Source organism: Cyprinodon tularosa, unplaced genomic scaffold, assembly GCF_016077235.1.
Source record: "Cyprinodon tularosa strain WSP-4 unplaced genomic scaffold, ASM1607723v1 ctg762, whole genome shotgun sequence".
NCBI classification, from domain to species: Eukaryota; Metazoa; Chordata; class Actinopteri; order Cyprinodontiformes; family Cyprinodontidae; genus Cyprinodon; species Cyprinodon tularosa.
In genome coordinates, this window is record NW_024039521.1 from 355308 (window position 1) to 368344 (window position 13037).

General features: G+C 33.8%; 1 protein-coding gene across 1 annotated transcript in view; it reads left to right on the forward strand.

The window, feature by feature from the left end:
* LOC119773514 (copine-9-like) overlaps window positions 1–13037 on the forward strand; it is a 165129-nt gene that overhangs the window by 62241 nt on the left and 89851 nt on the right. The window contains exons 5-8 of the mRNA XM_038270498.1: window positions 4764–4867; window positions 6293–6332; window positions 6498–6500; window positions 8697–8773. Coding sequence (XP_038126426.1) covers window positions 4764–4867; window positions 6293–6332; window positions 6498–6500; window positions 8697–8773 — 224 coding nt within the window. The remainder of the gene's footprint in view (window positions 1–4763; window positions 4868–6292; window positions 6333–6497; window positions 6501–8696; window positions 8774–13037) is intronic.

A 13037-nucleotide genomic window follows, 5' to 3' on the forward strand; every position in this document is an offset into this window, starting at 1 on the left:
AACAGTATAACTTTTTGAATAACATTATTCTTTTTTGTATTCATCAAAAATACTTTTCTTATATTGTTTTTTGAATTGCTGGATGCTTTTACAATGTTTAATGTTTTCAGGCAAGCTGTTCCAGAGCTTCACTCCACTAACTGATAAACTGAAGGTTCTTTTTGTTGTTCGAACACACTTAGTTTTGAAATGTAATTTTCCTCTTAGATTATATTTTCCATCTCTATCTGTAAACAATTTTTGTATGTGTGCAGGAAGTAATTTATTTCTTGCTTTATAAAGAATTTGAGCAGTTTTGAAATCGATCAGGTCTACAAATTTAAGAACTCTTGAATCTAGGAATAAGCAATGAGTGTGATCTCTATAATGTTTGTTATTCGTTACTCGTATTGCTTTCTTCTGCATAATAATCAGTGGTTGAATGTTTGTTTTGTAAGTGTGGCCCCACACTTCAACATAATAAGTTAAATAGGGCTGAAACAATGAGAAATATAATGTGTTTAAAGCTTGTTTGGTCAGAAGATGCCGGGCTTTATTTATAACAGCCAAACATCTGGCCAAACAACAATCTTTTAATAAATAACTTCTCCAAGATCTTTGAAAATTGTGATAAAATGCTCACAGGACGGTAATTTGTAAAACAATGTTTTTCGCCAGCTTTATATAGTGGAACCACTTTGGCAGTTTTCATTTCTTGTGGAAATACTCCAGTTTGGAAGGATAAATTAAACACATACCTCAGTGGTTTTACAATTACTCTTATCAATTTTTTTATAGATTCCATGTCAATATTATTAGAATCTGCAGAGGTTTTTGGCTTAAGTTCATGCACAATTTTTAATATATCTTCCTCTTCTATTGCATTCAAAAACATTGAATTCTTATTTATTTCCACATTTTTAATAGCTTCAGCTTCTGCCTCATCATCATCTTTGATTTCATCTGCCAAAGTGGAACCCACATTTACAAAAAACTTGTTAAATTCATTAGCAATACATTTAGTATCAGTTATTGTTGTATTCTCATGGATAAAGTAATTTGGATAAGAATGTGCTTTCTTCCCTTTTTTAATAATTGTATTTAAAACTGCCCATAATCCTTTTGTGTTATCCTTGTTCTTTTCCAATTTGGAGCTAAAATATTTTTTTCTGCAGCTTCTTAGAATACTTGTGAGTTTATTTTTATATTTTTTATACCTGTTTTCAGCATCGATTGTTTTCGCCTTAATATATTCCTTATATAGCACATTTTTCTTTTTGCAAGCATTAATAAGCCCCTTTGACATCCATACATTTTCTTTTTTATTTATTTTCATAGTTATTCTTTTTAATGGGCAATGCTTGTCATACAACATACTGAATTTATTAAGAAATATAGTTTAAAACCAGAGTTAAACAGCACATACAGTAGCTGAAACAAAAACCTAAAAAATGTTGGTGGTATGATTTTTATCACCATTGCTTCTTCACCATCCCTGCAGCAACACTCTGACTTGTTTACTGCTTGTGTTACAGTTTGCCTCTGGGTCAGGTCAATTGACTTGTTTTTTTTTCAAGTCATAACCTTTGAACTTCCTTCCCAACCTTTAGGACTTCTAGGAATTAGGACTACCACAAGCTACATTCATTCTCTACTAGCTGATTTCCATACACTCTCTGTTTCTGCTTTCACTTTGGGTTTAAACACTTCAGGCATTTTATGTGGCTGCAGCCAGCAGCTTGATGAAACTTCAGCTTGGGACCATTATGGTGTCCCTCCACACAATTCTTTGCTGCAGGGGATTATTTGGAGGAAAACATTGTGCTTATTCTGGGGTGGATGCTTTATGTTATTTTTACAGCTTTCTCTCTGTTAATGAGTAGTTCCTAATGTTTTGTTCCCTCGCTCATTCTCTAAATATTTACTTGCCAATTTTTAGGCAAAAAGGATGGACTAATTCTAAGAGTTGGAGATTATGTTATGTTAAATAAACCTAAGGCAAGATCTTAAGTGCCTTAATTATATTACTAAATTGTCGAATGTCAGAATTAAACAAACAACAACCATTGATTAGAGAAGAAACAAATAATCAGATAAAGACTGATTATTTGATTATTGAAATGTTCAATTATCAATCGATGTCAACTAATTTAGTAAAGTAATTGTTTACCATTATACATACTCTGAAATATGCCATTTGTTGAAATGGCAATCCCAAACTGTATAAAAAACATAAAACATATGTAGCATTTGTAGCATATAATCTACAAATTAGCTCTGTTCAGAAGTCCTGATCTGGTTTAGTTTTAGCTCCACTTGGTTTAATTTCTGTGAAAGATCACCCATTAAGCAAACTCCACATTCTGGCAATAAAGAAAGTACTCAAAGCAAAAATAGTTAACAGATTATTCAAACAGTTAACAGCAGCACCACTATTGATTATGGCTTCTTCAATCACTAGTAATGTTGGGCTAATGTAGATTATTTTCAATTAAAACTAATTGCTTAACATCCTTTTTTTTATTGAAATCAATCCAACAAAACTAAAATAAATTTCATGGCTCCTTTTGATAGTAACCAATCAAGAAATGTCATGGAAGGGGAAAGGAAAAGGTCCATACTGTAGGTTGGGAATGAAATCTTGAATGGCTGTGTGTATATTTTACAGCACTTTTCTCTCTTTAACTCACATGCCATCTCACACATTACAGCTAATTATTTTATTCTTGAATACCATCTCTAACATGTTGTTGTATCTTAAGCGCTGATTCAGAAAACCAAGATAGCAGATTAAGTTCATGGGTTTTTTTTTTATTTTATATTAGATATTCAAACTGGAGAATATTCAGGTTTTGGCTGTTTTAATGTATTAACATAGTGCATTAAAAGCTAATTGTTCAATTACAACTAATTTCTATGCCCCCCATCGCACTAATTAAGTATTTGAGTGTGTTATATTAGATTGGTTTAATTTAGCTGATTGTTTTGGTGGGCCTCTTAATTAAAAATGTTTCTCTCTACAGTGGGTGGGAGCAAATGGCCCAAACAGGGTTCAGCAATATGTGTAAACATTTTTTTTTTTTATATATATAATTTGCCCAGGTTGCAACAACATTCAGTAAATACTATAAAAATCAGATCAAATCACTACCCCAAAGTATAAAGCAGAAAGGCTCTACAAGGAGAAAATGCTGCCACTCATATCTGGAATAAATACAGTATCTCATTAAAACAAAAAGCCTCCCTGTCAATTGCAAAGTATTAGTATACAGTGGTATTAGCATAATGGTTCTGGATTCAATTTCTGCCTGAGGACCTGGATGATTTGCTAGGCTTAAGATTATCGCAAACCTCAGAAATTTTCAGAGGTTTTGGTTATGTTATATGGATAGGATTCAAAGAATGGCAACACATGTATCAATTATTTTGATGAAATCATTAATTTTGCTCTCTATTAGAAAGCGGTGCAAGAACATTTAACCAATATTAACAATATTCTAAGATACATCAGAGCAAGACCAGTTCATTTATTAAGCATATTTCAGTAGCTGTTGTTAAACATCAACAGGAATATTTAAGGAGAGCTAAAATGAATAATTAGAATAGGAGGAATATTTAAGAGCAAAGTATGGCAAAAGTATTAATAAGAAAATTAAAGAAAGAAAATGTTTTTAAATGAGTTGCTCGTACTAACGGGGCTAATCTAAAATATATTTGCAATGAAGAGCTGAGTAAAAGTAATCAGCGGTGAAGTTGAAGATATGGAAGTTCAGGCAAATCTTTGATATCATTTGCTTTAACAAGATCGGCACGATTAGTTATTACTGTAGGTTTAGGGGCAAAAAGCTGTAGTTAGAGGCCCAGGTTGGTTTGGATGTATGCCTTGTTTTAATGAATAGATTCATTAGAAAACTTTTTGCATTCATTTGGGTTATCTTTATTCAATTATATAATTTGGTTGGTGATTTGACACTTTTTTTTAGCCTGCCTAAAACCACAAGCAAACACTTTTTCATAGAACTGTGGTTTGGACTCTGCCATTTCTTGTTCATAGGGTACATATTTTGGTTTTCAAAGTAAAAACTTAATTTGTCCAATGTATACAGCCAAAAATAAAAACAAATATTGGCCTCTCATTTGGTTCTACTTACCTCTTGATAATAGTCTGTAGTGGGAACAAATCTATAATCTGCAACAATAAGGTGCAGATCAACCTACCTTGTCTGTGATATCATTATCCCTAAAGCCCTGAAATCCCAAAAATGCACTCCGCTGCTAAGGTTTGGTAATAGATAGGCTGGGGGACAGTTGATAGCAAGGATTATCTGTACTGGCCTCTGAAGACATGAGTCGAGGTATTGAGGTTGCAGTGAGGCGGTGCCAAAATCAATAGCTCATTACACGGGGCTGTTGGGCCAGACCAATGAAGGCAAGGCCAGCGACCCACAGGAGTATTACCAGTGTGATTGTCAGGCTGATAGAAAGACAGCATGGCTCAGTGGGGGAGATAAAAGTGGGGCTTTCTGGGCACACAAGGGGGGGTAGATGATCAGACCGATGTGCCGCTCCTGATTTGTCTGGGGTCAGAGACTCGAGTGCAGACACCTTGGGATGTTTTAACATGGGCCCATTTTTGAAAGACAAATTATTGTTTTGATAATCAAAATGTTGTTTTTTTATCCTGTTTTTTATTTATCCATTTGCCCCTTTATGTTATATCAAATACCAACTATTGGATCAGAGCTGCTAATAGTTAAAATCTTGTGTCTTTTCCATTCATGTAGTTTGGCAGGACAGAGGTAATAGACAACACCCGGAATCCAGATTTTGTCAGGAAGTTTGTGCTGGATTTCTTCTTTGAAGAGAGACAGAATCTAAGGTTTGACGTGTAAGTATTCAATATGTTTTTTTTATTTTTTTTTTATTTTATAAAAAAAACATGATTGCAGTTGTAGGAGTATATTTCTGTCAAAAATTACTTAACTTGCTTGGCAGTAGTAATACAGGCCCAGCCAGGGTCCAGACAGCAATCTGAGAGAGAATTTGTGGTGTAGGGTGATGACGGCCTTTCAACCTTAGAACTGTGAACCACAGACGAATTATCCAAATACCAGATCGAACATGTTACAACCCAGTCAGGGGTTAAAAGAAGAATCTGTTATTATTATAAAAATAAATAACTTCACTATAACTGTAATAATCAACATGCAGAAACAGGGATATTTGTTTTAAATGAAAGCAAATGAATCATGTTATATATTTTTGTTCTCAGCTTTTGTGTAAATGTTGTTACACAAAAAATCTTTTTTTTTTTTTTTTTTTTTACTCTAGATCAGTGTTTTTCAAACTTTTCTTATTGGGCTCTGCTTTGGTTCAAAAGTTTTTGTGCCCCCCCAAACTCTATTGCATTAAAATACTGTAAATAGCAATATCGTTCATCACAAAACTAAGTGTTAAGTGTTAATATTTTAACTTTAAGTGGTTATTTTACTGTGTAACAGAAGTTAATATAGTCAAATATTTTGATATTCTAAAATGGTCCTAAAATGTATTTCAGGACTTTTCCAGTTTCCTGCATTTTACTGTAGCTACAGTACGTAGCAAACTATAATAACTTTAGAAAGCACAGATTATGTTTGTTGAAGCCTTTTCTTTCAAAGTGTTTTCATAGAAAACAGCAAGCTCTAAAATTAATGTGTATTTGACTATATTTTCTGAATTTATTTGTAGTCTGCTTTCAGATATCCTCAGCCAAATAGGCTCAGATAATACATCTGGCCTAAAATGTTCAGACACTGGGAAAAGAAAATGAAGTGCTAAAATCTATATTTAATCAGGCTCCTGGCAAGATGATGCTTAATTAGGACATACACCAGAGTGAGCTCCTATCTATATGGAGTTTGATCATTTTTTATGAATTACTTTATTTCCCTCACCTATGATTTCAATTCAATTCACATGTCATTTCAAGGCACTTTGCAGAGGTAATTCAATTAGTCAGCATTGGATAGCTAAGGGTTAATATTTTCAAACATGAACTTTATCTTATATGTTTCACCCCAATATTACTTTTTACTACAGTTTTTTCCACTCTGTACTAGTTAGAAATTGCCCCGCTCTAGTGAAGTAAATGTACGGACAAAAAAAGTTTCTATTTATGTTTCTATTTATGTTTCTATTTATTTTATCCTGCCAAAAATAATCCAAAGCATGACCAATAAAAAAACCAAGGAATCTAGCAAAGTGTGAGTACAAAATTACTTTATTGACATAAAAGTGACCCCAATTAACTGATTTGTCTTTGTCTTTGTAGGTACAATGTTGACTCTAGAAGCTGTAACATATCCAAACATGTAAGTAAAGTCTGCCAAACTAACCTAAAGACAAAAGTCATTGTACCAGATCTTATTGTTTAAGGAATTATTTTATGTTTAAGTTTATTTGTGGTATTATCCTTCCTTGAACTTATTTATCCTTTTTCATTTTGTCCTCCTAAAATAACTCGCTCTGGAGAGCAGAAGGTGAGTACATACACTTACAGATTTTAAATCTCATGACTCATTGTATTTTATTCATTTCCATTTTCATTAGTCATCAAGTAATTTTGTGATGTGAGTCATTTACTGTGGTTGTATTGAATTTTCTCCCATGCTTTCATGTTGCCTATCTAATCATGGACAATCGCAGACACCTGGAAAGCTTCCCCTGTTGTGTTGTGCCACATTTTGTCTGTCTGCATTTTCTCATTGGCTCAGGTAAAAGCAACTTTCAGAATTTTGCTTCAAAGCAGTTTTTGTGGTTTCTATTCAGTGTACTACGGCATATTGTGCATGTCAGGTCATTCATAGAGGCCGCACACATATTTAGTTCGCTGGGACTCACTCCTACAGTAGACCTCATGCCTACGCAACACAAATATCCGCGCTCTGTTCTTGGTGCTGAGTATGATTATAGCAAGTCGATTCTGCTTTTTATGTTGCCTCATGTTTTTCCTCTGTAATCTGTGGTGAGGTTATAAACATTAAAGAAAGAGAGAGAAAAAAAAAACCTTACTCACCAAATAGACTAAACAAAGCTGGCCCATTTTCTGCTGTTTTGATGACATTTGCCAATAATTCCGACAGGCTGCTGAATTACCATCTAAAACATCTTTGGGACTGACCTTGTTGGGTTAATGCATGCCTACATATATGGTGAATTAAACTCTAAAGTTAATGTTCAATTTGAAATTGCCATTCAATCAGATGAGATTGAAATGTGATAGCTTTGATATCTATTTAATAGTCCCCATCAATTTTACATATGTTAATAGCTACTGTTGAGTCCTCAATCCCTAGTATTAATCGAGGGGCACAGATGGGATGTTTTGATCCTGCTTATCTCTTAGACATGATAAAGTGTTTTATAAAGGTAGACATTCTTTAAAATATATCTATCTATTTTTGAGTTTTCTCTTTTCTTTGTATTATAGCTTGAATTCATCTTCATACCCATTCGGCTTATTTTACGTCAAGTAATTTTATTATGATTTTATGTGATAGATCAATCTTTGTGATGTATATTTGTGTGAAGTGGAGGGAAATACGTTTAATGATACAAGGTTTTTATTTTTTCAGGAATTACAAATCTGAGTCTAGCAAAAACCTTGATGTAACCCTCCTGAGTTAATCTTCCATTGCATTACTTTTGTATGAAAAGAGTACATCTAAGACAAAAAAAAAATCAACAATTCATTGAACAAATCATTTGTAAAATGTTATTTAAGAGACATAAAATAAGACAAAATAGCACTCAGTATAGTATCTGTGGAATAATTTCATGCTTCCTGTGTAAAAATCTATAATAAGAAACTTTAAACTGATGCTGATACTGTCAATAGATGCAACATTTTCTTTAATACTGTGTCTACAACAATGTCAGCCCTGCCAATTGAGGTTACACATAACATCAATCATAGGTGTGCTATAACACACAAATTAAACTTTTAATAATCTTTAATTTTTCATCAAATTTATTTTCCATCTTTATGTATTAAAATGTGTAGTTTAAAATGTTGTAAATAATTGGATAATCTAACACTTATGTATTTTTAGCTGCTGTATTTTCAACTGTAATCAAATCTTCAAATAAATAAACTAAAAGTCTAAAATAAAAGTCATTTTACCAGCTTTAACCTTAATTGGAGAAGCATAGTCATATTACTGTAGATAGTAAGTCTGAACTTTAACCAGCTTTACTTTTATGGCTAAAACCATCCCATCAGCATGACACAGCCGGTACCGTGTTTGGCTACAGGTATGGTATATTAAGGGGATTTTTTTTTATTTACATTTAAGCCCAGAACTTAAGTTTCATTCTCACCAGACCAGAGTATCCTGTTTAATGTGAGTGAGACTGAATTACATAGAGGCCGACTTTTCATTAATTAAATAAAGCTAGTGTTAAAATAATATCTATAAAATGTTTCAAACAAAAGAATCCTGTATGCAAATGCAAGTCATAATTTTTAGTCAATACAAATCTTATTTTTGTTTCATTTCAGCATTATGTGCTCCTTTGTGATGTTATATGACATAAAGCTCATAAAGCCGGTTGTTGGTGAAATGTCACAAAATGTGAAAAACGTCTTTGCTGTTACTAAAAGATTTACCATGTCACCATCCTTTTGCTTCACTGTGCAGCTAAGTCTTGTTTTTATAAACCTTTGTCATGCTTAGGACTTTTTGGGCCAAACATTCTGTACACTTGGAGAAATTATCGGCTCAACAGGAGGACGGCTGGAAAGGACCTTATCGTAAGTCCTGAGCATCCTTTGTAACATGGCAGCGTGGAAATTCTGGTTTTCTTTTTTGTTTGGATGTTTTGTTCATGTATTTGAATGCAAATTATGTACATACATAATTTTTCAGTCACTCAGACTGTAATGAATTCCCCATCTGCCTTTTTTCCATATTCATACTGGGTTACTGGTTACAAAAACCCTTGAGCAAGAGCTTTTTCTGTGGAGAGCAGTCCGAATACGCTCAAACCAGTTTATATAGACTCATCGATTATAGTAATTGCAATATTATGCAGAGTTTTTCTCTGGCCTTGTACAATGTTTTTCTTATCTTACCGAAAAATATTAAAGGAAAGAAAGGATAAAGAAAAATAAAAAACCTTTGGCTGTTATTTTCAGCCTAGGGTTCTTATTTAAGACAAAAGTGGTAACAGCTTGCATTCTTAGTGAGCTGAAGCCTGTTGGCATTTTTTAATTTCATTGTGAGATGGTATTTTGTATTTATTTATTTTTTTAAAAAGCTAGGATGCATAGAAAATGGAGCCAAAGTGGTCATTGGCCTAATTAGTATAATTCCTGGAATAAGGTTCGCTAATAAAATGTCTTAATGCTAAATTAACACAAATCATGAGTCATATCTTATCAGCTCAAAAACAGCTAGCATAGTGGTATTTTATTTTATTCATTTCTTATCCTAGTTCTACATACATGTCTCTGCCAAGAAGGACTTGTCAGACTGTTGGCTTTTTAATGCATTCAGAGAATTGTGTTGAATTTTGTTGAAATACCTCCATTAACAGATAGAACTAAACTGAGAGATTCTTCTTTTTAACAGAGACAATATGTTTATTTCAAACAATGTATTTCCCAGTTACAAACTAAAGACTTTCTTATAGTTTACCTATTATAGTCATGTTTGCCCAGAGTTCACCACCACTATCTAATGATCATACAGACCCATGTCTAAAACTCATTGGACTCATAACCAGTTTCTGGAAACAGATTTTTATTTGGTCTTTTTTTTTTTTACTGGGGCTTTCACTTTTGCATTAAGGCTAAAGTAAAATCCAATTACCAACGTTGTGCCAGTTCATATTAAAAAAAAACAAGCTCAAAGTAGCTAAGTTCACAAGCCCATAAATGAACTAGGACAAGATTATTTGGTAACTTAATCCTCAATCGTACACAATAGAACCTCATATTTCACCTTTTAAATGTGTGATCATGATATATAGAAAGAAATAGAAAATGTTGATGCAGTCCAGGTATACTGTATGCTTTTTTTTTTCTTACATTTTTCTTTTTCCAGCTTTTATTGTCATTACACTGTCACAAGTACAGGGCAACGAAATTCACTCTCTGCATTTAACCCATCCCCTTGGAGAGCAGTGGGATGCCATTGTGCGGCGCCCGGGGAGCAGTGTGGGGTTAAGGGTCTTTGCTCAGGACCCAGAGTGGCAGTCTGTGGGAGTGGGGCTTGAACTCAGATCCACTGGATTCCAAGCGCATTGCCCTAACAACTAGGGCACCACTCCCACTCACATGTATGTGTAGTAAAGACTTTATTTAGCTAAATTAAAAATAACTTCAGAAACATATAGGCACATCCAGGTTCTGCTAAAAGAAATCTATATCAAAATTATTTCTTATGTTCCTCATAAGGTAGCAGATATTTCCCAGGATAGACTGGATGCTTTAACACCATTTGTTGCTCTAAATTTGAAGTGGACATGGCTGACCTACCTACTTGTTTGTTAAGTGCTGGTGGACACAGTTTGCACTAAAATGAGTTTTTTTCTGCCCAAGTCTTCTTTTGTTTGTTCATAAATATCTGCCAAGTGCTCTGCAAAACTGGAATCATAAATACCAGTAGAAGAGTATGAATCACATACAAGTACTAGCAGTGGACATGCTGGTCTGTCATGTTGTTTGCCTTAATAAGGACATAAAACATAGCATTATCCAATGGAATGTGTCTATATCAATTGAACACTCATTATCCTCAGAGTGAACATGGCTCTCATTCATGTTCCTTACTTCATACTTGATCTTTTCAGTTCAACGTTCACTGAAAGTTTGAACATATTCAGTGAATGCCATTCATTGAACGCATTCATGCCAACACTGCCAGTTACTATCTTGCTTGTTGCTACCTGAATAAGCTAGTATTGGTTATGTTGTCTGTAACTGTTTACTGTAATAGTTGACCAAACTCACAAACGATTATTGTGGTAAAGCAAAGAATTTGATAGTCATGGTTTTCCTTTAGCAACATTTCCCAGAGTTGAGTAAGAGCAGATAAATTAAGCATTTTATGTCATTCAACATTGTTAATGTCCTTCATGTAGGCAAAATACATATAGAGATACAGTATATAGAGATCTATCTATCTAGCTAATGCTACTTTAGAATGGGGGTACTGTATCCAATGGTTTTAAAGAACTGTCATGCCACATTTAATCAGACTTTTCTGTTGGTGCCTTGGGTCCCACTAGACATTTACAGACACTTTTGAAGAGCAGAAACAGCAGTTACTGGATGCTCCAGTGAAGTCTCTTGTTCATTATTTTGAGTTGTTTTATCCTTCCTTTCTTCATAATTTTATGATACGACCATGGTAGTGTTGGCTCCCATTTAACAACAGTTTAATAATGTAATGAGGCAGCCATTATTACGTACTAGTTCCATCCATTATTACTTCTACCTACCACCACTTTCTTGTTCTGAACTGTCTAGACAGTAGCCTGATCGAGGTTGTAATGAATTAGTGATAGGAACAGCCATTCAAAGAAATGAAAAAAAGATGCAGGCAATAAATTAGACACAAAGGTGATAATGATATAAAGGTGATAATTAAGTTATTACAGATTAGTATAATCGAGATAGTTGTACAGAAACACCAAACAAGCTTCTTCCATTTTTTCAGTTATCTTTAAAGTCCTGAAACTCTGAAATTTAAGATTCTAAATCTAAGACCTTTAAAAATTAATTTTACACTTTCTATAGGACATCTACAATGATTTATATTGTTAATCGAAAGTCTCGCATTAGCCCATAAAAGCTTTGAAAAACGGTTCATTCTTTATTGTGGGATTCTTTCCTTACCTTGGTGATGTCGCTGAGCACTGAACACCTTCTACTCCTGGGCTTTCTAGGTCAGTGGAAAATCTGGGATATTTTAGAAAGTTTGTAGAATAGTTTTTTGCTAGTTTTTTATTAGTTTTCTCAAATCTTTCACAGTTATTTTCACTCTGTTTTTCTGAACATGGTTCTTTTGACCCGGATTTTGACTAATTTCAACAAAACATTTGATAACTCTATCTTTACATTTTGTGCTACACTTCTCTAAAACTATATTACTTTATTAAATATTTAAACTTTTTAAGAGACACTAAATGTAAATCTTTCTTTAACCACTATTACAGTGAGAATAAACTGCATTAAATCCTCCCTTATTACACAATAATTTCCTTAGCTAATGTAACTTAACCTTGCTCATTTGTTATTTAGAGGTTCCAAATGAAGTGTTTCCCAAATAAAGTATGTTTTTTTTCTTTTTTCCCCAACGTTTATTGTCATTACATTGTTGAGAGTACAGAGGAATGAAATTAACTCTCTGTATTTAACCCATCCTCTTCGGGAGCATTAGGTCGCCATTTTGTTGGGCCTGGGGAGCGGTTTGGGGTTAAGGGTCTTTGCCCAGGGACCCAGAGTGGCAATCTGTGGGAGTGGGGCTCGAGCTCTGACTCAGGATTCCAAGCTCTGTGCTCTAACCACTAGGCCGCCACTCATTGTGTTAGTTTGAAGAGTTTTGGAGGTGACAGTACTAAAAAGTAAGGAAAAATATGATGATTGAAAATCAGTGTAGTCTGAAAGCTGCCTGCAATGTTTTGTAGTTTAATAATTTGTCACAGAGCAAAGTGTTGTGTGGTTGGTATCTCTTTGAGTAAAACAGCTTAAGTACCTATATGACATTCTCAAATGATATTATCTGAAAGAGGGCAAGGAGTACTTTATGATCTCTGTTTTTTTCGCCCTTCAATATTAAGGTGGGATTTGGAAGGCTACAAGCTGACATTTTCTCAGAACAAAAGGTCTGATCACATAAAAAAGTTCACTGCACACTCTTTATCACCAAAGAGATTTCACTGTAATGTGCCAGTCTAATATAAGCTAAGTTTCAGAGTTTCAATTTACTGATTTATTTAGGAAATCAAATTATATCAGATAAAAGGTTTTAAAGCATTACTGTTATGGTAACTGCTTTAATTTCCTAAAG